The sequence below is a fragment of the Pantherophis guttatus genome, chromosome 4, assembly GCF_059756535.1.
Source record: "Pantherophis guttatus breed Tessera chromosome 4, ASM5975653v1, whole genome shotgun sequence".
NCBI lineage: Eukaryota > Metazoa > Chordata > Lepidosauria > Squamata > Colubridae > Pantherophis > Pantherophis guttatus.
This window is the reverse complement of record NC_142066.1, coordinates 38,909,824-38,936,959: the sequence shown is the minus strand read 5'-3', so window position 1 is coordinate 38,936,959 and position 27,136 is coordinate 38,909,824. Positions and strand designations below refer to the sequence as shown.

The 27,136-nt window shown below is 37.1% G+C and overlaps 3 protein-coding genes across 3 annotated transcripts; 1 reads left to right on the top strand and 2 right to left on the bottom strand.

Moving 5' to 3' along the window:
- Positions 1-5,309: 5,309 nt before the first annotated feature.
- On the bottom strand, positions 5,310-6,263 carry LOC117668925 (olfactory receptor 10AG1-like). The gene has a single exon (XM_034422975.1). It carries the CDS (start codon positions 6,261-6,263, stop codon positions 5,310-5,312), a length of 954 nt encoding a protein of 317 aa, XP_034278866.1.
- Positions 6,264-13,832: 7,569 nt separating this feature from the next.
- LOC148114036 (olfactory receptor 10A7-like) lies at positions 13,833-14,975 on the bottom strand. Its single transcript, XM_087893651.1, has one exon. The coding sequence runs from the start codon at positions 14,973-14,975 to the stop codon at positions 14,025-14,027; it is 951 nt and encodes a 316-aa protein (XP_087749777.1). The 3' UTR covers positions 13,833-14,024.
- An 11,050-nt stretch (positions 14,976-26,025) lies between these two features.
- Positions 26,026-26,805, top strand: LOC132712394 (olfactory receptor 10A7-like). Its single transcript, XM_060693609.2, has one exon. The coding sequence runs from the start codon at positions 26,041-26,043 to the stop codon at positions 26,803-26,805; it is 765 nt and encodes a 254-aa protein (XP_060549592.2). The 5' UTR covers positions 26,026-26,040.
- Positions 26,806-27,136: the final 331 nt, after the last annotated feature.

The window sequence follows — 27,136 nt, the reverse complement described above, 5'->3', positions numbered from 1 at the left end:
GCCCAAGCTCCATCTGGAACCTATCAGGGTCCATCGGGCGCCTGGGGTGGAACCACCTGGTCGGCTCCGCCTCCCTGCAATGGGGGTACGGTGGTCAGAAAGTCAAGTCGAAGGAGCGAGTGGTCAGACCATGACAAGGGTTCAATATCTACATCCCCTATATCAAGGCGACTCAACCACTGACCAGAGATAAAAACTAAGTCCAGAGTGTGTCCCCCCATATGAGTAGGGCCATGAATTACTTGGGTCAGGTCCATGGCCGTCATGGAAGCCATGAACTCCCGAGCTACCTCAGATGTTTCACCGATGGATGGCAGGTTGAAATCCCCCATGACCACAAGTCTGGGAGTATCAGCCGCCACCTTGGCTATAACATTGAGGAGTTCGGGCAGGGTCATTGCCACATGGCAGGGAGCCAGCTACATGATCAACAGACCCATCTGCACCTCATGACCCCACTTCACAAAAAGGGACTCACATCCGGCTATCTGAGGTACAGTGGTCTCCCTTGGATCAAGACCTTCTCTTAGAATGACCGCCACCCCGCCGCCCCTGCCCTGAGCTCTCGGCTGATGAAATGCACGGAAGCCTGATGGGCACATCTCCACGAGGGGAACTCCCCCCTCATGACCCAACCAGGTCTCCATGATACCTGCCAGTTCCGCTCCCCCCTCATTTAATTCACAATATACTTTACATGATGCAATATTCCAAATTTAATTTAAATTTGAGTCCTGGTGGCGCAGCAGACTAAAGCACTGTTATTAACATCAGCTGCCTGCAATTACTGCAAATTCAAATCTCATCAGGTCCAAGGTTGACTCAGTCTTCCATCCTTTCTAAGGTAGGTAAAATGAGGACCCAGACTGTGGGGGCAATAAGCCGACTTTGTATAAATGTACAAAAGTATGAAGGCTATTGCTTAATGCATTGTAAACTGCCCAGCTTAAAATCTTCTAAAAATCCTACTCCTGCTGGGATTTTAGCTGAGTTTTTAAAGGACATTGCAGAGTGCTCTGTAGGGATTTTTAGAAGATTTTAAGCGGGGATTTTAACCAGTGCTTTAAACATTTTAACCAACTTATTTACAATGACGCGGGAAAACACCCGAGATTTAAATTTTTTTGTGTATGTATGTATGTATGTATGTATGTATGTATGTATGTATGTATATGTGTATGTGTGTGTATATATACACACAATATATATATATTTGTTTTCTCAGGTTTTCGCGGGTGTTTGTATGTAGGTCTTTGGTTATTCGGGTCTTCTCCCACGTAAAATTGGAAGTGTCTTGCCAAGACACTTCCAATTTTACGTGGGAGAAGACCCGAATAACCAAAGACCTACATATATATATATTCCATTTATTTTTTTAACTTATTCCAGAATCCTGATAAGCTTTTGAATTTAATTCTTTTAAGTCTTTATAACTAGTTCCTTTTTAAAAAAAACTTTAATCTTTCTTGGACTGAAGGTATATTTAACCAGGGTTGTTTTAGGTCTCTGCTGCTTTGAAGATCTTTTACTCCTTACCTTTATTCCATTTAAGTGTGCTTTTTTGTGGATTGGTGAGTTCCAGTAACTGTGCAATTTCCAGGAAATTTCTAATATCTGCTACAGAAAACATTCTTCTTCAGAAGCTGAATAATGCCTTAAGAAAATCAGTTATCCTTTAATCATTATTAATTGAGAAGACTTGATCATAGAAGTGTAAACTGGAAATGTTGAGGAAAGTGATCATGGAAAGTTGAAATCTTCATTGTGGAAAATAAAATAATACAATAAACTGAATGCAGTAAAGTGCATAGGCTGAATTTCAAGAAAGTGGATAAAGACACAAAGCAATGATGAGTTGGATTCAATGTCAAGTCAATTTAATAAGAAAATAAACTTTTATTCTAACATTCTAGATAATTTATCTGGTGTTAAATACCAGCAATATCTCATCTTATATATTTTTTCTTTTAAATTATAGTTTAGTGTAAATTTTAAATCTTTCATCCACATATTTTCCCATTATTCAAGCATCATATTTTTTCCAAAATTCCTTGCCCACTGAATCATATAATGTTTTACATGTTTACTTTCCAAATTCAATTTCAATATCATTTCATAATTTCAATATCATTTCATAAATCTTAGCAATAATATGCTCATCATTACCATACAGTCAGATTTCCAATTCATTTTTAGCAAAATCAAACTCATAACTCTTTTTGTCTGATTTAAATAATTTTTCAATTGTTGTTATGTAAACCAATGACAAATATAACCACCTGATTCATGTTCTTCCCTCGATTTTAGTGTAGGGTCACCACAGTTGAAAGATAATATTTGACCATAAGTCCACCAGTCTGGCTTCACCATCATTTCTTTTCTTAAAAAAACTTCCTGGGGGGGACACCAAAGAGGCAGCTTCATAGAGAACCTTGTTTTATATTTATTCCAAATTCTTAGTATGGCATGTCTAACAAAGTAATGATTAAAATCAACATAACTTTAACTTTATCATACCATAAATACCATGTCATCCAAATCTTAATTTGTGGCCCTCTAATTCAAGTAGTCTCTTTTTTCACCCACTCTTTTAACCAGGCCAGACAGCATGCATCAACATACAATTTCTGGCCTGGTAAACCCAAACCACCTCTTTCTTTAGCATCTTGCAGAAATTTGTATCTAATTCTTGCTTTTTCCTTTGCCATATTAAACTTAGAAATATCCCTCTGCAATTGTTTGAATGGATTATTGGTTGTGAGTATTGGTAGTGTCTGGAATTTAAAAAAAGCATATTTGGTAAAATGTTCATCTTAATTACAAATATTCTACCCAATAGTGATAGCTGCATCTTTGTCCCATCTTTCTAAACCCTGTTTAATATCCCTCCAAACAGGGACACATTATTTTGAAACAGTTTTATATTTGAATTTGTCAACATAACCTCTAAGTATTTCACCTTTTTCTTAACCCTAAAACCCATTTTTAGTCAATATGATACTGTCCTGAGATGACATATTCTTGATCAACATGGTTGTTTTCTGTTTGTTTATTTTAAAACCTGCTAAAGCCCCAAACTCATTTAATTTCCTCATCAGATATTCTACATTATTTTTTTGATCTTGCAGGAATATAACCAGATCATCAGCAAATTCCCTCAATTTATAAACTTTATACCCTTTATTTTGTCAATTTGCCTAATACCTCTATTCAAAACTTCCACTATCAAGATGAACAGCAGAGAGGACATGGGACATCCTTGTCTTGTACCCTTTTGAATTTCACATGAATTTGGTAAATCAGCATTAATGGCAATTTTTGCTCTCTGTGACATGTAGATCATTTTGATTCCTCGAATAATGTTCTCTCCAAAGTCCATTTCTTTCAATACTTTAAACATAAAAGATCAATTTAAGTTGTCAAAGGCCTTTTCTGTATCTAGTAATATTAAGGCTGTCTGTTTCTCATTATGATATTGTAAATATTCAATAATTAGTTATTTATATTTATTTCATTTTTCATTTTTCATTTTTATTAAATTTGTATACCGCCCTACTCCCGAAGGACTCAGGGCGGTGAACAGCCATAAAATAAAACATGTAGATACAAAATTTAAAATAGAGATAAAACTAATTAAATAAATTTGGCTGAGACATTTTAAAACCCCAATAAATTAAAACCAAATTTAAAATTCCATTTAAAAGAGGAAAAGTTTAGGTCAGGCCAGCTTGATGGAATAAAAATGTCTTAAGCGCGCGACGGAAGGTACGCAGATCCGGAATCCTCCGTATCTCCGGGGGGAGCTCGTTCCAGATCGTAGGTGCCCCCACAGAGAAGGCTCTCCCCCTGGGGGCCGCCAGTCGACATTGTTTGGCTGACGGCACCCGGAGGAGCCCCTCTCTATGGGAGCGTACTGGTCGGTGGGAGGCTATTGGTGGCAGCAGGCGGTCCCGTAAATATTAATTTGTTTGTTGATTAATGGTTCAAGATTATCACAAAACAATACACTATTAATACATTCACAAATTACAGTACATACATATATAAAAGGAGAGGTGTTGGACTAGAAGACCTCCAAAGTCATTTTATATCCTTTAAAAATCCCACATTACTTAAACTGGTGATCAAAGCTAATATCCTTGCTTTGAGGGATAGCTTTTAACACATTTTTAAGAAAGTTACACAACAATAAAGATACAAAAACAAAGTAGAAAAAGTACTACTAAACCATGAATAAGTACATGGGGGTTTTTTTAGTGCTGTTTTTGCCCTTTCCTTTCTATTTGTTCCCCCAAACCATTAACTACAGTTTTAATATTTATACTCTATATTGAACATTGAAGGCTACTGTTAATATCTCTTTTTAAAAAGTTAAATTCTTTTAAATTCTTTAAAATTCTTCCTTCAATCCATATGCCAAATTTGCCTTGCCATGTGATGTAGTATGAAAAAAAACAATTTCTGCTTATATTTTGTTAGATTTCTACTGTGATATATACTGGTTTTTTTGCCATCTATATATTCTCCAATTTTAACCTACCCAAGTTGTTTGGGGTGACAATTTTTTTTTATTATACCTGTTAGCATGTATTTTAGTCAACCATGACATTTTTTATTTGGAATTATACCTAATAAAATATCTGTGGTCTCCTTGTATATGCAGTATATTAAAGTATATTAAACTTGAGGTCGTTTCCTCTTTGCTAGAAGCTGTGTGAAATTTTTATCTGATTATTCTGTAGAACGTCTACTGGAAGACATGCTTGGCAATATGTAGGGAGTATTATTTCTTAGAAGTTAAATAGGATAATGAAGAATCCAAGTTTGTATTAAGAATTTAAAGGAAAGGACTGCTCATCATGTCCATTTTTCTACAGTATTTTCCTAAATGAGGGAATAATTGTACATGTTCCTAAACAGGTGAGTCACCAGGATTTGAATTTGACACAAAGTAAAATTGACCTTTTTTTAAAAAAAAAAAAAATGTTTATAGGTTCTTTCCAGACTCCTGGAGTGAGGCAGTTTCTGTATATCCAATGTACAGAAGTGAATAAGATTTGGCAGATTTACACATTTCTTTATGTAATTTTCAAATTTTCACATTAAATAGTTGAATTATATTAGTAGGATAACCAAAACTTTACGCATTCTTTCTATAATAATTATTTCTAATTTGAGATCTTACATATTTAAGTGAACTGTTCATTCCTCTTCATTGCAGGAATTTTCTAAAAGAATGTTATAACTCTTGGAATCACATGATACAAACTCACAACTACAACTACAGATTTTAAAATACATGCAAAAAATCAATCCAATGGTGTTCTTTCCCAGAATCTCATAAAGGCACCTTTCACTTCTTTGTTCCTCAAACTGTATATGACAGGGTTTAAAGCAGGGCTAATGATTGTATGAAAAAGGGAGAGGTATTTGTCTGTATTTGGAAAATAAGTGGAATTGGGTTTCATATACTTAATACAAGCAGAACCAAAGAATAAGGTCACAACAATGAGATGTGAGGAGCAAGTGGAAAAGGTCTTTTTCCGGCCCTCAGAGGATGAGATCTTTGAAATGGCAGCAATGATTCCAGAGTAAGACATTAAAATCAGAAGAAAAGGAAAAGTTGCAAAAATCACTACAACTACAAAATCAGTTATTTCAATTCTAAACGTGTTCCCACAAGCCAATTTCAGTAATGGAGGAATATCACAAAAATAATGATTGATAACATTAGAATTACAAAAGGGCATCGTGAATACCATAGTTGTATGGCCAAAGGACATGAAAAATCCACTTAACCAAGAAGCTACAGCTAAGTTAGTATAAACTTTTTGCCCCATTAGGACAGAGTAGTGCAGAGGTTTGCAAATGGCAACATAACGATCATAAGCCATTGAGGCCAAGAGGAAACATTCTGTTCCACCCAAAAACAATGCAAAATAATTCTGCAGAGCACAACCCATAAAGGAGATGGATTTATTCCCTGAGCAGAAATTGTGAAGCATCTTGGGGACAATAGCTGATGTGAAACATATCTCAAGGAAGGATAGATTCCTTAGGAAAAAATACATGGGTGTTTGTAGGGTTTGGTCAACCAATGTAAGGAGAATGATTAGAAGATTTCCAGTCAAAGCATTGATGTAGATTCCCAGAAAAATGGAGAAAAGTATGCTTTGTATATGGTATTCTTCAGAAAGACCCAGAAGGATGAATTTGTTTGGTGCCGTGTTGTTTTGTAGAACATTTTCTTTCTTTATATGCATCCTGGGAAAAAAAAAAGCAACTATATGTTAATTTAATAAATTAAAATGTAATTTTATTTAATTCAGTTATGTGTGAAATCATACTCAGGCTTAGTAATATTAAAAATTGGGACTTTAGATAAATCTATGGTGTATCAGGACCAATTTCTGCTTATTAGACAGATGATGAACTACTCATACATGTACTACCTGCAAATAAAAAAATCATTGTTATGGGAAGAGAAGAGAAGAGAAGAGAAGAGAAGAGAAGAGAAGAGAAGAGAAGAGAAGAGAAGCGAAGAGAAAAAACTGGGAAAAAGACACAAAATACAAAGAAGTACAAATAGAAATATAACAACCATGCAAAAGAAAGCAAAGCAAACAAATACTAATAGTGTGCCTTGGGGTGCAATCCCCAAAACCAGAGCACTACTAGAATACCATTGACATTGGCAAGTCAACATTAGTCAATTGTAAAAGCAACTTTATTTGGAACAGTTTACATCCTGCATTGATACTTTTAACACGATCAAATAACAACACCTGCCTATCCTAAATTCTTAGAAAGATTACAATAAGTTGATAAAAGTGCCAAATTCAGTCTAAACATCTGTCTTTGTGAAAAAAAAATAACAGCAATCATTAGGATAAATTTTTTTCTTTTTTTTTTTCTATAGTAGTGATCCTCATGACATTATTAAAGAAAGAACCTGCGTTTGAAAAATATATTAAAAAGTTCATCTTCCCCCAGAGAAATTTCAGGAAATTTTCTATTTAGTTTTTATCATATGTGATTGCTAAACTTCAACAGATAATTTGTACAGATAACCTTAACTTTCTTTTTGGAAACTCAACTCCTACATCTTTGAAGGGGTTGTGCAAAAGGATAAATAGAAAAGATGAAGATAATAATATGTATCTAATATCAGTCCCACTTAGAAAGATCTATTAGAATATTCTGCCATTGTCTATATGATATTGGAATCCACATAATTAGGTGAAAAGTCCTCCTTAAGTCATTGAAACTTATTTCAATGTAGACCTTCACAGGATTGCACTAAAGCCTTGATTTCCTTCAGTCTTCAGGATTGTATCTTCTTTTGTTTCATTATCCACTGCCATGCCACATGAATTCCATATAAGTCTCAAAGCACTGCATAGCCAATCTGTATTTATCCAGTTTGCCCATATCAACTTCAGATCTTCTCACCTATTTCAAGTTTGTGTCATACATATTCCCACAATTTCTGCAGCTTAGAAATAGTATCTCAATACATTCTTTTCATAATGTGAGTAACCAAATAATTGAATGCAAGGTAATTAAACTGCTAAATTAACTTTCCTTTGGAGTGTCCACTCTTAAAACTTCTCTTTCAGTAAAAATAATTGAAAGAAAGCGTTCTGATACTTTCTACCTCCTTAAGCAGCTTTTAATTCTGTATTTGTGTGAATTTCTGATATGCCTTCTTAAACACTTCTCCCCCCCACCCCTCCATTGGCTGTGATAGGTAGTAAGGGTTAGAAAGGCATAATTTACTACAAAATAATCAACAAACCCTTCATACAGCAGAAAAGTCTTCTCCCTAAGTAGATAGTGTTTTTTATTCCCTGATGCAGAGTCCAAATGAGAATTTAATATTGCCAAAACAAAATATATCTCTTTGAAAAAGAGAAAATTTGCACAGTAAACGGCATAAAAGAAATATAGAATACATTATAAATTTCCTATATACAAAATATGAAGCAGAATTTTTAAATATTCTTAATGCTAGAATGGTTTGTTCTAGGGACTTCTTTAAAAATGTCATTTTTATACTGATTAATGAGATCCTTCTTTCCTATTTTATGATTCCTTTGGAATTCTGAAAAAAAAATTCCCAAAAATATCCTAACATACTTAATTTTTGTCTTTAATCCAGGTGCCGGATTTTTTTTTTAAAAAAATATAATACATTTTTCAAATTCTTTCAATATATTCACTACAGTGAAAGACTCATATTATTTATTTATTTATTTATTAATTTATTTATTATTTATTTATTTATTTATTTATTTATTTATTTATTTATTTATTTATTTATTTGAAACATTACTTTAATAACACTGGTCAATATACTTTTTTCAAAAGTTTTGCTTTCTAAAAAACTTTTGGCGAACAGTAATGTAATTTCAGAATGACTATATCACATAGAACTCATAAGAAATATGAAATTAACTTTTAATGACAATAATGTATTTAAACACATACAGTTTCTGACATGCTGTGTAAGTTCAAGAAGGCTAAAAGTGTTTTGCTGGTGATTTTCATTGTACTCAGTGTCCATAGCATCTTGCAGCAGTGTCAAACAATAGTCAGCCAGTACTGATGGATTTTGGTTGTCAAATACAGGTGAAACTCAAAAAATTAGAAAATCATGCAAAAGTTCATTTATTTCAGTAATGCAACTTAAAAGGTGAAACTAATATATGAGATAGACTCATTACATGCAAAGCGAGATAGTTCAAGCCTTGATTTGTCATACTTTTGATGATTATGGCTTACAGCTCATGAAAACCCCAAATTCACAATCTTAGAAAATTAAAATATTGTGAAAAGTTCAATATTCTAGGCTCAAAGTGTTCCACTCTAATCAGCTAATTAAGCTATAACACCTACAAAGGGTTCCTGAGCCTTTAAATGGTCTCTCAGTCTGGTTCAGTAGGAATCACAATCATGGGAAAGACTGCTGACTTGACGGTTGTGCAGAAAACCATAATTGACACCCTTCATAAGGAGGGAAAACCTCAAAAGGCAATTGCAAAAGAAGTGAGATGTTCCCAAAGTGCTGTATCAAAGCACATTGATAGAAAGTTATGTGGAAGGGAAAAGTGTGGGGAAAAAAGGTGCACAAGTAGCAGGAATGATTGCAGCCTGAAGAGGATTGTCAGGAAAAGGCCATTCAAAAGTGTTGGGGACTTTCACAAGGAGTGGACTGAGGCTGGAGTCAGTGCATCAAGAGCTACCACACAGAGACGGATCCTGGACATGGACTTCACATGTCATATTCCTCTTGTCAAGCCACTCCTGAACAACAAACAACGTCAGAAGCATCTTACCTGGGCCAAAGAAAAAAAGAACTGGTCTGTTGCTCAGTGGTCCAAAGTCCTCTTTTCTGATGAGAGCAACTTTTGCATCTCATTTGGAAATCAAGGACCCAGAGTCTGGAGGAAGAATGGAGAGGCACGCATGCAAGATGCTTGAAGTCCAGTGTGAAGTTTCCATAGTCTGTGTTGATTTGGGGAGCCATGTCATCTGCTGGTGTTGGTCCACTGTGCTTCATTAAGTCCAGGATCAATGCAGCCGTCTACCAGGAGATTTTGGAGCTTCCTTCCACAGACTTCCACAGAGCTTTATGGGGATGCTGACTTCATTTTCCAGCAGGACTTGGCACCTGCCCACACTGCCAAAAGTACCAAAACCTGGTTCAATGACCATGGGATTACTGTGCTTGATTGGCCAGCAAACTCGCCTAACCCGAACCCCATAGAGAATCTATGGGGCATTGCCAAGAGAAAGATGAGAGACATGAGACTGAACAATGCAGAAGAGCTGAAGGCCGCTATTGAAGCATCCTGGTCTTCCACAACACCTCAGCAGTGCCACAGGCTGATAACATCTATGCCACACCGCATTGAGGCAGTAATTGATGCAAAAGGGGCCCAAACCAAGCACTGAGTACATATGCATGCTTATACTTTTCAGAGGTCCAATATTGTTCTATGTACAATCCTTGTTTTATTGATTTCATGTAATATTCTAATTTTCTGAGATTGTGAATTTGAGGTTTTCATGAGCTGTAAGCCATAATCATCAAAAGTATGACAAATCAAGGCTTGAACTATATCGCTTTGCATATAATGAGTCTATCTCATATATTAGTTTCACCTTTTAAGTTGCATTACTGAAATAAATGAACTTTTGCACAATATTCTATTTTTTCAAGTTTCACCTGTAATTCAAGATGGCCAACATATTCAAAATACTTTCCCCTTCTATTTTCTCCATGACAACAACCCTGTGAAGGAAGTTGGGCTAAGAGAGAGTGTCTGGCCCAAGGAGACTCAACTGGCTTTCATGGCTAAGGTGGAACTTGAAGTCATAGTGTCTTGCTTTTTAACCTGATGTCTTAATCATTAGAAGAATATCTTACAGCTGTAGTTTACCAAAGGTGAGGAGGCTTTGAGGATTTTTGTTGCTTTAACAACCACTTTAAGGTTTGGTTGCAAGGTGAAGTGCACCAAAATAAACAATAACAAAGAAACAAAAAAAGAGTGTGGCAGGGATGATTTATTGTTTATTTATGCTTATTTTGTTTTCCTCGATTTATATTCCCCATAATAATAAACCAGAGTTATTAAGTTTTTATTATTTTTAAAACTAAGTGGTATGACAAAAACAAGGCAAAATGATTCTGCAGAGCACTACAGAAACATGTGATCAACCTATTCCAAGGGTGCCCAACCCCTGGGCCATGGCCCATTATTGGGCTGTGGCCTATTCAGAACTAGGCCGCACAAGCCCCCTTAACATGCACTGGCTGCTCACACAAATGGAGTTATGCGTGCTTGTGCATACCTGCCTATCACTTGCAAAGAACTATCCCCTCTCCCCTTCCCCCTCTCACTGGATCCCCAGGCCAGAAAAGTTGGGGACCACTGGCCTACACCAAAGCAATACATACACTTTGCTATCTCAGAGTTAAACATTCAATAAGAAGGCTAGCTATGAACTGAATTTTGTTCTGTACTCAAATGTTTTTAAAACATATACCTGAGTTCAGGCTATTCCCCCTCCCTTTTTTGGGGGGGGGGAAATTAAGAGTCAAATATCTTATTTGGCACTTTGGCACTTCCAACTTGTTACACCACATTTGATGCCCACTAGCAAATGCATCAAACCTTTCATAGTTACTTGAAAATAGTATAAGACAATAACAATAGAAATAAATACTGTATGTATTTCCTGCAATTATAAAATGATGTTTGCTACTGAGACTCTTTTTCTTCTTTTTTCATGTCCCTAGAATTATTTTTATGTGCACTTTATCCATCTGGAATTCAGACATAAGTTGGAGAGTTCTAAATCCAGAAGAAAAGAACTGCACTTCATCTTCCAATTATCTTTATTATATTGCTGTGCATCATTATAAACAAAGCAAAAAAGCAAAACCTCTGCTTGAAATTATTATGTGTCTGCTTACATCACTAGCATTGTTGTAGGTGCACTTAAACATTGCTTTCCTATAAATAAAACACCATAGAAACAACAAACTTGAAGAAAATATGTTTGATTTGCATTTGAATTATACTTAAGGTGACCAGACGTCCCACTTTTGGCGGGACAGTCCCGCTTTTGAGCAATTTGTCCCGCATCCTGCGGCGTTTTAAAAAAGTCCTGATTTTTCATTCTGCCTCCTGAGTCCCGGCTGCCTCCTGAATCCCCGCTGATGGCTAGAGGGAAAAAAAAACTCTTTAAACTCTTGCCGCGGCTTCAAAGGGCCGACCTACAGCTGATCAGTGTTAAAAAAAAATGAATAGACCCATGCCTGCAAAAATAGAAAAAACAGCCCCTGTTAACAGCTTCCGCTAGGTTAATTAGCTGCAAAAAGCTGCAAAAAGTTCCTGGAGCAGATTTTTTTCCCCCTAGCTATACTGAAAACAAAGGCGAAAGCGAAACTAAACCTGCAACGTGACAAAATGAGGCAGAGAGAGATTTCTTTCTTTTTCTTTTTCTTTTTCCTCACCAAAAAAGGTAGGTACAAAACTGCAAACAATGGGAAATTTTGGGCAAAAGAGGAGAGTTCAAGATTTTAAAACACAAAAGAAAAAAAGCTCTATTTAACTAGGGAATTGTAATAATTGAGATACTATTAATAATTGTATATTGTGTTGAAAGCAGAAATGGTTAAGTTGTGGTTTGGAGGAATATATGGGGGAAATTATTTGGTTTATTATTATTGGTAAATATAATTAATTGATTTGTAAGAAATTGGATTGCATGGAAATAATTGGAATATTCATGTTCATATTGATTAATATACAAAAAAGATAGTTATATAACTAATTGATTTATATTAAAATGTTGAATTTGTATTAAACAACTGTATTACATAATTACATAATTAACCAATGTGAGGATGGATATAAAAATAGATGACAATGGGAAGGGGTATAATATAGAATAGAAGGGAAAAATTGAATTTGATTAAGATTAGAGATGAGGATGAAGGGTAATATTGTTTTTTTAAAAAAAATAGATGAGGAATAAATATGGCAAAAAGGAAATATAGAAATTGTAAATTTAATTGAAATGACTAAACGCTGTTTAAATTTGTGAACCAGCCAAATATTCTGTTCAAAGAAAATACATTGTATGTTTGTATGTGTGTTTCTAATTATTGTTATTTATTCATATTTGTTCTCTTTTATTCTTTAAAGTTTAACAATTCATTCTTAATCTTAATATCTTTATATTTGCTTGGGGTTGGCTTTCTTCCCTTTCATCTTTTTTATTGTACAGCAATCTTTCTCCTCAAACCTACCACCACTCTCTTTTCTTTCCTTCTTACTTTCTCTTCCCCCCACCCTCTTTTTCTCCTCCCTACTTCCTCTTCCTTTCTCCTTCTCCTCCTCTCTTCCTCCCTCTCTTACCCTCACTCCTACTCTAATTTCCATTCCTTCATCCCTCTCTATTGCTGTATCCTTTTATGCATATGGACTACTCAGAGGGCTGAAAAAGTTATTTTTGACTGGTCCTCACACTTTTGACCAGTCCTTGAACTTATGACTGTCCTCACATTTTACATTTTTGCCCTATCTTGTCATCATGGTGAAGAGAAGCAGTTGTGAAATGAGTGACATGGTTGTTAAGAATGCTGCATGGGCATAAATATGAGGATGGTCATAAGTGTGAGGACCAGTCAAAAGTGCGAGGACCTGTCAGAAATGACTTTTTTCAGCCCTCTGGTTAGTCCTTTTGTGCATATGGACTACTCAGAGAGCTGAAAAAGTTATTTTTGACTGGTCCTCACACTTTTGACCAGTCCTCGAACTTACGACTGTCCTCACATTTTACATTTTTGCCCTATCTTGTCACCATGGTGAAGAGAAGCAGTTGTGAAATGAGTGACATGGTTGTTAAGAATACTGCACGGGCATAAATGTGAGGATGGTCATAAGTGTGAGGACCAGTCAAAAGTGTGAGGACCTGTCAGAAATGACTTTTCAGCCCTCTGAGTAGTCCCTATACACATAGCCATGGCCACCCAGTCACATGACCAGCTAGCCACGCCCACCCAGTCACATGGCCTCCAAGCCACGCCCACACAATAAGCCACACAAAGTAATTTCTTGCAGCTTTTAAAATATTTTGGAATAAAAACTATTATAACTCAGATCATGCAGATATCTATTGTTGACTTGCATGTGGATCTAAAGTTGGATATAGAGAAATTTGGCTTCCCAGATGACATTGCATTAAAGTAAGCGTCTGCTATAATAAATGTGATCTTTCAATTGGTACAAGCATCTTCCTTTTTTTTTTTTTTATGTAACAGACTAGGCTTTAAGAAAACTTTGAAAAACAAGGCATCGTGAGATATACAAATACAGATTGTACGGTTTAAAAGACAGTATGTCATCATCATCATCATCATCAACATCATCTACCTAATTGTAACAATGGCAACAATAATTTAAAAATTGGATGGGTAAGGCTATTTTTTGAAGGAATTGTCTACAAAATCAACAAAAATAATGTTTCATACTCGTGCAGAATTTTGCTAGTATTCCTTTTATGGCCTCTTTTACTGGTTTGTTCCTTAGACTGTAGATAACAGGATTAAACATTGCAGGGGCCATTGTATAGATGAGAGAGAGGAGCTTGACTAAAGAATCAGAATGGTCAAACTTGGGACTTAAGTAAGCAAACATAGCTGTGCAATAAAAGAAGATAACAGAGACCATATGTGAAGAACATGTGCCTAAGGCCCTTTGCCTTCCAGCTGGTTCAGTAAGCTTTGAGACGGTAGTAATAATCAAAATATAGGAAACCAGGATGAATACAAATGGGGTGATAAGAACCAGGAATACAGCTAAAATATTTTCCACATTATTTATAAAATTGCTTGGGTAATTCAGTCTCATCAGTGGAGAGATATCACAGAAGAAGTGATTAATAACATTAGAATTACATAAGGGTAGAGAAAATATCAACCATGTCTGTAATAGAGATACAAACAGACCAGTGACCCAGCACCCAGAGACAAAGAGGAAACAGGTTCTCCTGGTCATGAGTCTCATATAATGCAAGGGATGACAAATTGCTAAGTAACGATCATATGCCATTACAGCCAGGAGGTAACACACAGCAGTTCCCAGGAAAATATAAAAGAACATCTGCATGGCACACCCCAAGAATGAGATAGTCTTCCTCTTTGTTATGAAGTGTACAAGCATTTGAGGCAGAATGACAGATGTATAACAGATATCCAAGAAAGATAAATGCCTAAGGAAAAAATACATGGGAGTGTATAGAGCCTGACTAGAAACAGTGGCCACAAAAACTAGCATGTTTCCCATCAGGATAAAAAAGTAGATTATCAGGAAAACAGCAAAAAGCAAAGCTTGTAAATCAGTTCTTTCGGAAATTCCAAGGAGTACAAATTCAGTAGGAGTGGTACGATTCTCATTCATAATTTTTGAGTGCTTTTCCTGTATGGAAGAAAGCAGGAAGGCAACAAGGAAAATACATTTATATTTAGGACTTGGTCATTTCTTACATTTATGACAAAAAGAGAATCATCAATGTTAATTTCATACAAATATCAGAACCTTACCTATGGTGTTCACATTTTAATTGTAAACATATAATTTGTACTTTTCTAATCTGAAACAAATTTAATTTATTTTATTTAATTGTTTAAATTCTTCTGAGTTTGAAATGCACATATACATTCAAAATCCATGTACAGAATCCATTACATCAGAGGGGAAATATATTGGAAAAAAATAATAAGGGGAAATAGAAAGAAGAACAAGCAGAAGCTACAATACTGACTTAAAACTAGCTTAATTTTAAGGGGTGAAATGAATCTGTATTTGAAACAAGTCAAACATTAAATTAAAAAGGAGGGAATTATTTGATTGCCAATAAGGAAATGAATTGAATAGTGTACTTCAATATGTTCATGTTTTTTTAATCTAAAATTAAAACTAATAATCAATTCAGCTGAATATTTTGCTTCAGATTTATTCTTTTGTTAGATTATATAGGAAAAAAAACATTTATTATACAATTTTCCTGTTTCCATTCCCTGTTACATAGGTTTCAGAATTAATATCTCTTATGTTTAAATGAAAGAGATACAAAAATGCATTCACTTGCATGTATCAATAATGTAAAGGTATTAAGAGAAAATTGGAATGTTTTTTGAACAACTAAACATTTGAAAACCTATGACCAGAAAAAGAAATAAAGATGTTTACAGGCACAAATGTGCATATTTCTGAGTATGTTTTGCTCCTAAGATCTGCAAATATATGATAATTTGTGTTTTTTATAACTAAAGGTATTGACATATATCTCTATCATTATAAGCAACATGACTGTTTTCACTGAGTTCTCTTTTACCTTATTCATTAATTCTAGTGCTAGCTCAGCTCAGGATATGTAGTTCTTACACAGTTTTATATTATCTACATGCTGATATAAATGCTACATTTAAAATGCATTCCATATATTTTGACACATATAGAATCTCCTTGTTTTAAACAGTAAAAATAGCTAGCAAGATATATAAAAAGAATTTTAAAAATCTTGGCAGAATATGGTCTGAAGAGAAATACTTACCAGTGAAAAGCCGAGCTTTTCTTAAAATTTGAATGTAGTTTTCAAATACTCATGCAGTGTAAAAATTATTGATGTTTAGTGATTATAGTTCAATTTCTACAAAGAGTTCCAGACAGTTTCACTAATAGTAAAACAGAAAGAGGAGAAAGAGTTATATTGAAAGCAACAGTATACAGAATGAGGAATAAATTTAGTTTCTTTCAATTAATGTCCATTGGTACTTCCCATAGGAATACCATGGAATATTTCAACAGCACTTTGATTTAATACAATTTACAGATCCTTTCCTATTTATTTGACTATAACTCATGGCTTGCTCTGTTTGTCTGTCTGTTTGTTTCTATCTGTCTGTCTATCAGCCACCTTATGTTTGTGTGTGCTTTGCCACCTTATGTTTGTGTGTGTTTTGCTGCTATATGGTAACAGACTGCCATGAACTCTGGGAGGGTGGGCAGTTATGAAGTTTGGAATGCTTTGGGAAATGAAAGTAAGTGCTGTATCTCCTTGAGACACTGCCTCAAGGTCACCCAGCTGGAAGAAGGAGGGAGCTGCATACTAAATTGCACTTGAAGTGGCTATTAAGAAAACATCTTACCTGAACCTGATTGGTTATACTGGGTTGAGCAATAAGAGACATTTAATGGAGGAAAAAGTAGAATTTAGGGATTTTGGCATGTGATTTTCAGTTGTGTAATATACTTGATCTCTAAAAAGCTATGTCTTTCTCAACAAATGGCACCAAGGATAATTTCTATTTAGAGGTTTAAGTTGTGGCAGGTCCAACACTATCCATCAGCCCTACCTATCTACCTACCATGTCTGTCTGTCTTTCTGTCTGTCTATCAATGTCTTATATAACTATCTGTGAATCTGAGGATTTACTTTACAGCTACTGAGTATTTGCTACTTGAAGAAGCCCCTGTGAAAATGATTAAAATGGAGACAGGAGACACAATGGATACAATGAGAAGCATGTTACTTTTGTTCTTATTACACTTTTTATATGGAAAGATAATGACTACATACATATGAATAAAAAGTTTAAAATAACAGGAGGTCTATCAGTTAAGGTTTACAGTTTCAGTGATTAAAAACAAATCAAGTCAAGGCGACTTACTAATGAAAAATATCCTTGTGCTTGCAGATTAGCATTACCATGTCAATCTTTTCTCTTTTCAGAAATAGAAAATTAAACTGTTTAATCTCCCAAAGATATATTTCTCATATTCATTCTAATTCAAACAGGTTAAATGGACTTAATCAGACTTCTCTATCACATATAATTGCCTACACAATTATAACACCTCCATATAAGACTTGCAATAAATAGGAATAGTTCAGACTTCTATGTTCTTGAACATAAATGTATTCTTGTGTATATATGATTATAAGTAGATGATTCTGACATGAATATGGACAGATCTGATACAGAACTGTATGCCTGCATAAAATGTTTTTCTAAAATCAAGCTCTCTTCTGCCTAATGAAAGACCAGGAATTTGTCCTTTTTTATAGTTTCACTATGGGACAAGTTAAAAGAAGTGATTTAGGGATTCACTTTGTTTTTCCTTCCATTGAGAGAAAGTTAAAGAAAATATACACAAAGAAAAGAAGCATTAAGATAGTAAAGACAGATCTTGACAATGCATTTCTCTGAACTCATATGACTTTTGTATGAACTCTGGAAATATGTGGCTTTTAGAAGGAGCATACAGCTTCTTCAGAAAGATTGTCCAAACTTGTTTGCTTCAGTTCTGAATAATTTATATCTCTAATAAATATCATTAATATATATTAATGTTTACAATTTATATTAGAAACACAAACACCCTGAAGCAATTGAGAGACAGAATCAGAATTTTCCAATGACAGATTTAACTGTCATTGTTAAATCAACTGTTGTTTGAGCTATTTCAAATATTTGTCCTGGAGAATAAATTGAAAATCTGAAAACAGAAGGGGAAAACTTGGTTTGGGAGAGCTTTTCACTTGTTATAAAATAGAATTACCCTAGAAAACATGATCAATAGCTTAGAAGAAAGGGAACATTTCTCCACAACACAATGTTGCCAACAGAGGTTCCTTAATGTCTTTTGGGTTGTTTGTTGTAAAATGATAATATTCCTAAAGAAGCAGATCCACAATTTGACATTCCTGCTGGACAATGCTACTGCTGGTTGGGAAGGGGCCTTCAGTTGACATGCCAATTTTCATCCAGGATCTAGCATTGTTGCTCATGTCTTAATTATCACTTTATTAGACTATTATAATTGTCATTACATGAGGTATCTTTGGAGATCATTTACAAGCATTAAGTAGCTTAATCAGCTGTTATCAGGTTCTTATTAACACACACACATTATATCTGTGCTTTATAATTACACTTTTTATAACTTCTTTGAGTTTATAGAAATTGAAATAATCTTTCTTTGTTGTGGAGAAAGAAAGAAAGAGAGAAAGAGAGAAAGAAAGAAAGAAAGAAAGAAAGAAAGAAAGAAAGAAAGAAAAAAAGAAAGAAAGAAAGAAAGGAAGAAGGGAGGGAGGCAGGCAGGCAGGCAGGCAGGCAGGCAGGCAGGCAGGCAGGCAGGCAGGCAGGCTGTCTTCAAAATATCCTAGATGTGTCTACAGCAAAAAGAAAAGTTGAAGGAAAGGAATAATTTTACTTTAAAACTGGAATAACTAAGAAAACCTTTTTTGATTTACTAGTTAAGGCACCAGGCTAGAAACCAGAAGACTATGAGTTCCAGTCCTGCTTTAGGCTGAAATCCTTTGGATCAGCCTCTCTTTGTATCCATCTAATTCCCCTGAATGGATTGTTGTTATGGGCAAATAGAAGGAGAAAGGAGTATCAGGTAATACACTCTAAAAAGAGCCTTGGTACTACAGTGGTTTAAAGCACCCTGTTATTAACACAGCTGCCTGCAATTTACTGCTGGTTCGAATCTCTCCAAGGCTCAAGGTTGACTCAGCCTTCCATCCTTTCTAAGGTAGGTTAAATGAGGACCCAGTTTGTGGGGGCAATAAGCTGACTTTGTATAAATATACAAAAGTATGAAGGCTATTGCTTAACGCACTGTAAGCCGCCCTGAGTCTCCGGAGAAGGGCGGCATATAAATCAAATTAATTAAAAATAATAATAATAATAATAAAGATGGATTAAAAAAACTTTAAAAAGATAAATTTTTAAAGGAGCCTGAATGGCGTAGGAGGCTAATGCCTCCTAAGGCAGCATTTAACATCCAGCTGCCTGCAATTACTGCGAGTTCAATTCTCACCAGGCTCAAAGTCGACTCAGCCTTCCATCCTTTCTAAGGTGGGTAAATTGAGGACCCAGTTTGTGGGGGCAATAAGATGACTTTGTATAAATATACAAAAGTATGAAGGCTATTGCTTAACGCATTGTAAGATGCCCTGAGTCTCTGGAGAAGGGCGGCATATAAATCAAATTAAAAAAAAAAAGCTGAAACTTACATGCTTGTATTAGACATCAAGAAACAAGTGTGTAAAGTGTCACCTGCAAGGTTAGGCTTTTGCATGCTTTTTCTCATTATAGACTCATGGTTTTCTAGGGTCAGTTCTACTGCTTGATTTAGTGAAAGATGTTGCAGGCACGAAAAAGTTGTACTTTGTTTTTTTTAAAAAATCATTCCAAATAATTGAGAAGCTAATTATTTACTAACTCCTTTTGACCAATGGGGATATTTTCATTTCCAAAAGAGGGAGAATGAATCCTTCTTGAAATATGATACAAGTGCAGTACAAGAAGTGGAAAAGGAAAAGTTGTGCATCTCTGTTCAGGATACCAGAATGTGGCATTTGCCAAATCTAAATGTGGGAAACAAAAGGAACATTAATTCATCGAATGAAGTAATAAAAACGATCAAATAGTGGTGATTTCATAGTTGAAAGAGGGAATCAGAGAACTTAATGGAGTACATAGAGTTAGATCTCCAACTACTAGTCATAATGACTACATTTCCAGTATTATAAGTAATATCTCCTAGAGTAAAGAAGATTCCGTTGCATGTTAAACATTTCATTAATAAATATGATAGTAGAATAATTGATTTACAGGCATCTATTATAAATGTTAGAATCACAAAATATGCAGAATTGAATATTATTTCAGTATAGGTAAATGGATAAGCTTTTCTGATGAGTGAGGTACTTTATAGGAAAATGGCTGGACAGTTCAGTTCAGAGGAATGTATGGAAAACTCATTACCTATCAGCATTGTAAGTACTCCATACAAGAAGCACACCCAAGGAACTAGCTCTAGTACTAGCTCTACTTTACTGTAATGTTACTGTAACAGAATCTTGCAAGTCTGAAAGGTTATATCTCTCACCTTCACCTTTACAATCCAAGAAGCCAGGAAGTCCCTCCTATGATATCTGCCATACCTGCATTTTCTGCACACTCAGATTTCATTTATCAGACCATTGTCTAGTTAGTGGCTCTTCCAGCTGCCTTCCAAGGACATTCCACATACCTTTACATCACCATTCTCTTTATTTGCTAAGGTAAAATGGGACAGATTCTGAGAAGGATGAGCAAACCAGAAACTAAACCCAATTTTTCATTTCATTTTTTCATTTTATTTAATTTGTATACCGCCCTACTCCGGAAGGACTCAGGGTGGTGAACAGGCACAGGATAAAACACATAGAATACAAAAATTTAAGAACAGAAGTAAAATCAAATTAAATCAATTTAGACCAAGACAAATTTAAAACCCCAGGTTAAGAACAAATTAAAATTTACATTAAAATTCACATTAAAAAGAGAATGGGAAAGGTTAGGCTAGACCAGCCTGGTGAAATAAAAAGATCTTGAGAGTGTGGCGGAAAGTGCATAAATCCTCCGTATCTCCGGGGGGAGCTCGTTCCAGATAGTAGGTGCCCCCACACCTGGGGGCTGCCAGCTGACATTATTTGGCCGATGGCACCCGGAGAAGCCCTCTCTATAAAGGCGTACCAGCCGGTGGGAGGCTGTTTGTGGTAGTAGGCGATCCCATAAGTAGCCAGGTCCTAAGCCATGGAGCGCTCTAAAGGTGGTAACCAAAACCTTGAAGCGCACCCGGAAGACCACCGGGAGCCAGTGCAGCTCGCGCAGGAGAGGTCTCACACGGGAGTGCCATGTTGCTCCCATAACTACCCGCGCGGCCGCACTCTGCGCCAGTTGGAGCCTCCGGGTGCTCCTTAATGGGAGCCCCATGTAGAGAGCGTTACAATAGTCCAGGCGGTAGGTAACGACGGCATGAGTGACTGTGTGTAGGGAGTCCCAATCCAGAAAGGGACGCAACTGGTGAATCAGGCGAATCTGATGAAAGATCCTCCCGGTCATGGCCGTCAAGTGCTCTTCTAAAGACAGCCGTGAATCCAGGAGATGCCCAAGTTGCTAGCCCTCTCCATGGGGACCAGCAATTCGCCCCCAATAGTCAGTGATGGTGCCAACTGACTATATTGGGATGTCAAAAACCACAGCCACTCAGTCTTGGACGGGTTGAACCTGAGCCTGTTCCTTCCCATCCAGATCCGCACGGCCTCCAGGCACTGGGACATCACTTCAAGGGCATCATTGGGGTGGTCTGGGATGGAAATGTACAGCTGAGTATCATCAGCGTACTGATGGTACTTCACCCTGAAACCACGGATGATCTCACCCAGCGGCTTTACATAAATGTTGAACAGAAGGGGCAAGAGGACCGATCCTTGAGACACCCCACATATGAGGCGCCTTGGGTTCGACCTCTGCCCCCCTGCCAACACAGACTACGACCTATCAGAGAGAAAGGAGGAGAACCACGGCAACACGGTGCCTCCCACCCCCAACTCTTCCAACCGGTGCAGCATGATACCATGGTCGATGGTATCAAAAGCCGCTGAGAGATCTAATAGGACCAGGACAGAGGAGCAACCCCTATCCCGAGCCCTCCAGAGATCATCCACCAATGTGACCAATGCCGTTTCCATGCTGTACCCAGGCCTGAAGCCCGACTGGAATGGATCCATATATGCCATTTCATCCAGGTGCTGGGGGAGCTGTCGCGCAACCACACTCTCAACAACCTTCACCACAAAGCGAAGGTTGGAGACTGGACGATAATTTGACAACACTGCTGGGTCCAGGGAAGGCTTCTTGAGGAGGGGCCTCACCACCTCCTCTTTCAAGGTGGCAGGGAAGTCACTCTCACCCAATGAAGCATTTATAATCCCCTGGAGCCAGCCTCGCGTCACCTCCCGGGAAGCCAGCACTAACCAGGAGGGACATGGGTCCAACAAACATGTGGTCGCATCCAGTCTACCCAGAATCCTGTCCACATCATCAGGAGTCACAGGATCAAACTCATCCCAGATAACATTCTCAAGACCTGCCCCAGTCATCCCCCCTGAACCTACCCAGTCAGAGTCCAGATCTTCCCGAATCTGAGTTATTTTGTCATGCAGATACTGTACAAAATCCTCGGCTCTACCCTCCAAGGGGTTCTCCCACGCTCCCTGGTGGAGTAAGGAGCAGGTCACCCTAAACTGGGTGGCCGGGCGATTATCTGATGATGCAATAAGAGCAGCAAAATAATTACATTTTTCTGCTTTTATCGCCACTAGGTAATTCCTAATATGAGATCTTACCAGTGTCCGGTCAGATTCGGAAAGGCTCGCCCTCCAACTGCTCTCTAGGCATCTTTTCTGGTGCTTCATCTCCCTCAGCTCTTCAGTGAACCAGGGAGCCAGGTGAGATCGGCGCCAGGTCAGAGGCTGCAAAGGCACAACCCGATCCAGAGCTCCAGTGGCTGACCTATCCCAAGCAGCCACTAGTTCTCCAGTCGAGGCATGTGCCAAAGCCTCAGGAAATGGCCCAAGCTCCATCTAGAACCTATCAGGTTCCATCAGGCACCTGGGGCGGAACCATCTTACCGGCTCCACCTCCCTGTGGCAGGGTGCAGCGGTTCGAAAGTCAAGGTGAAGGAGAGAGTGATCTGACCATGACAAGGGCTCGGTGACTATATCCCCTATCTCAAGATCACTCAACCACTGTCCAGAGACAAAAACCAAGTCCAGCGTGTTTCTCCCCGTGTGGGTAGACCATGAATTAGCTGGGTCAGGTCCATAGCTGTCATGGAAGCCATGAACTCCCAAGCCAACTCAGACGTCTCACCCACGGATGGCAGGTTGAAATCCCCCATGATCATAAGTCTAGGGGTATCAACTGCCACCTCGGCAATGACGTTAAGTAGCTCAGGCAGGGCTGCTGCCACATGGCAGGGATCAGCACACCCATCTGAATCCCATGACCCCACTTCACAAGGAGGGACTTACAGCCGGCCATCTGAGGGACAGTGGCCTCCCTCGGTCTAAGACCTTCTTTAATGATAACTGCTACCCCCCTTCCCCTCCCCTGTGACCTCGGCTGATGAAATGCATGGAAACCTGGTGGGCACATTTCAACAAGGGGGACCCCCCGTCTGGGCCCAACCTGGTCTCCGTAATACCTGCCAGGTCTGCTTCCCCCTCCTGAACGAGATCACCGATGAGGGGGGGCTTATTTACTACAGACCTGGCATTGCACTGCATCAGCCAAAAGCCTGGGCCCTGAGGAACTGAGCAACCCGGGGAACGGATGGAGCCTTGGGGGCTGGAGCACGCTACTGCTCATAGACAGCGAGCGCAAGCTCCCCTAACATGATATGGCCCCCTGCTCCCGCCATATCTGCCCTTCCCACTCACAGAATTGATGTTAAAAACATTATCTGGATAAGCTCTTACCCCCCCTCGACCCCGGCCCCCCCACCTCCCACACCGCACTTCATAGCCAGACCCGACTCTCCCCTTAGTGGGTTTTCCCCCATACCCACAACCCGATTTCTAATCCAACCCTCCCCGCTCCTGGAACCCCTTAAAAGATTAACTAAAAATTTAGATAAAAAGCCCCTCAACCCCCTCTTTGCGGCATGCCACCTCTCTGGATTCCAAAACCCATCATCGAGGTACGCCCTCAATAATGTGGAGGGCCAGGCCTGCAAGAAGGGGGAGTCTCGCAGTGCAAGAAGTTCAGCGGTCGAGTACATTCACAAACGGAAGAGGTGATAATGACCTCTGGCAGGTTTCATAGAGTCTAAAAGTCCTGAGGACGGAAGGCAGCAAACTTAAAGAAGTGGGAAACTGGACTCCACTGTCCTCCCACGACAGTGGAGAGAGTCTTATGCCATTACTGCATATCCAATGAAGAAAAGATGGATTAATTGGTGTAAACTGATATTTAACCTTTAAAGCTATGAAATGATATGATAACCTCTGTATATCTGATATCCCAGACAGGATTTATGACTATAAGACCAAGACAATCATTACAGGATGAGGACTAATGAATGTATGGTAAGGAACATCAACTGAAGATTACAAATGACCATTCTAATATCAAGAGCAATTTGACATTGAAACAAGATAAACAGAGGGACAGCATATTCCAATATGCAAAGATTAAGAGCCAGAGGCTGAGGATGGTCCAGTATGAATGGTTGAAATGGTCTTTTTCAACATTGTGAAAACATGAGACAGTTGTCTACATAATGATTCAATCAGTCTGGCTTCTTCTCTTATACTGTATTCTTATATGTGCATACTTTCATGTGTATGTACATATGCCTATAGAGCCTAGTTATTTAAAGAATAACTGAAACAAAAACAAAAGAAATAATTTGTAAAAATTATCTTAAGTGAGAGTATAAGTAGTTAAAAGCACTATCAGTTCATTGTAGGCGATAGAAGACTGGGAACTTTCACTTTTCAACCAAAGAAAATTCCTTGTCAATCTTTGAAGCCATTTGATTTCACAAGAAACTATATTTTAGGTAGTCCATTTAATAGTCTTAATTCCCTATTGCAATACCTACTGTGTGTATTTTCAATTTTGCTCATTATTTTTCATAACAAGTTAGAGTCTGTAGATTTCCATAAATTTTAATGAGAACACAAACTCATTACTAACTACTAAACAAGTAGTCCATTATGTAGCAGTATCATCTGTTTTTCTGCTCAGAAACTTATTCTCTATTACACCAGAAGGAATATACAACCATCATAACAACTCTGTACCAACAAGACAAAGAATATACCTCTTTACGAAAAGGCATTTACAGCCAGTGAATCAGAATAAAAGTTAATAACTGTTTTAGAGGTAAACCTTTTTTAAAATTGTATTTTGTTGACTTGGAGTGAAAGCTCTTTTTTAAAAATATAAATTGAAGGAAAGATTTTTCTCCACTATAGAGAAGAAGAAATAAAGAATCGTGATTCTTTAGATATATTTCCATTGAACAATTGTTAGCTTAAAACAAGCACTGTTTGAGGACAACCATAGATATTTATTTTACATTTTAATTACAGACATTTATGGACTACCTTCAATCATGCATTGAATATTTGGAAAAAAAGACAATTCAAACAGAATGTATGTTTACAATAGTTACAAATCTAAACATTGTATACACTTATCACTAGATTAGAATGCAAGATGATTTTCATTTTTAATACATTTATTGATTTAACAATACAAAAACTAATATAAACTAATAGAAAAAAATAGAAAAAATACAAAGTGCAAAATAAAAGGAAACAAAAACGAAAAGAAATGGAAAAAAATAAAGAAGTAACTCGTGAACTTCTCCACAATGAGAATTTTCATTTGTCTTTTTTTTTTTTCATTTTCTCCCTCAGATGATTTTTATCGGGGGCTACAGTCTGATAAATCAAACCCTGAGACCCGGTTTTATCTTCCTTGAATATACCAATAATTCTGGAATGCAAGTGTTACTGTTTGCTGGGTTCTTTACTGTGTATACACTGACACTTTTGGGAAATGGATTGATTATAACCCTAACTTTTATTGATTTAGCCCTTCAAACACCCATGTACTTCTTTTTGAGAATCTTGTCTTTTCTAGAAATTTTGTACACTTCAGTAACTCTCCCTAAGATATTAGTGAATATTATATCTGAATCAAAAACTATCTCCTTCATAGGTTGTGCTACCCAGATGTATTTTCTTCTTTCTCTTGGAACAGTGGAATGCTACCTGTTGGCTGCCATGGCATATGACCGCTGTATGGCGATATGCTTCCCATTACATTATGTCCTGGTTATGAACCAAAATGTTTGTGCTCGAATGGCCATTGCTGCTTGGATCTGTGGAATTGTAATGCCACTTGGCAACGTAGTTTGGATATTTTCTTTGCCCTATTGTGGCCCCAACCAGATTGATCACTTCTTCTGTGATATTCCACCACTGCTGAGGTTGGCTTGCACTGATACTACAAGGAATGAGATATCCATCCTTGCCCTAAGTGTGCTAATCACACTGTCCCCCTTTCTTCTGGTGTTGGTTTCTTATATCCGTATCTTTTTCACTATAGTAAATATGCCATCAGTTAGAAGTCAAAATAAAGCAGTTTCCACTTGCTCATCACATCTCATTGTGGTCACCTTATTTTATGGCTCTGCCAGTGCAATGTATCTACATCCAAAATCCAACCACATAGAAAATATAGACAAGATGGTTGCCTTGCTGTATTCCATTATCATCCCAATGTTGAATCCTATGATCTATAGTCTGAGAAACAAGGAAGTGAAGGATGCCTTAAGAAAATTAATGAAGGCAAGGAACAGGTTACCTTGACAACCAGGCAAATACTTTTGTGGAAAGCTTTTATTTCTTTCATTAGATATTTTTTATTTTATTTAGTAAATAAATAAATATTATGTGCTTTACTTTGAGAGATCAATGCTTACAATATACATTTTCAGGCAATTTATACTCATTTTCATTTCAGATAATGAAGCTATTAAGGAGTGAGACACTCTAAATCTTACACAGTATATTCTCCAAATATGCAATCCTGTTTCTTCTAAATTTTACTATATAAACTTTGTTGTTGAAAAAACAGACATTATTTTTCAAACAGACAATATGTAAATAGCCATTTACAATATTTTATGATATTGTCTTT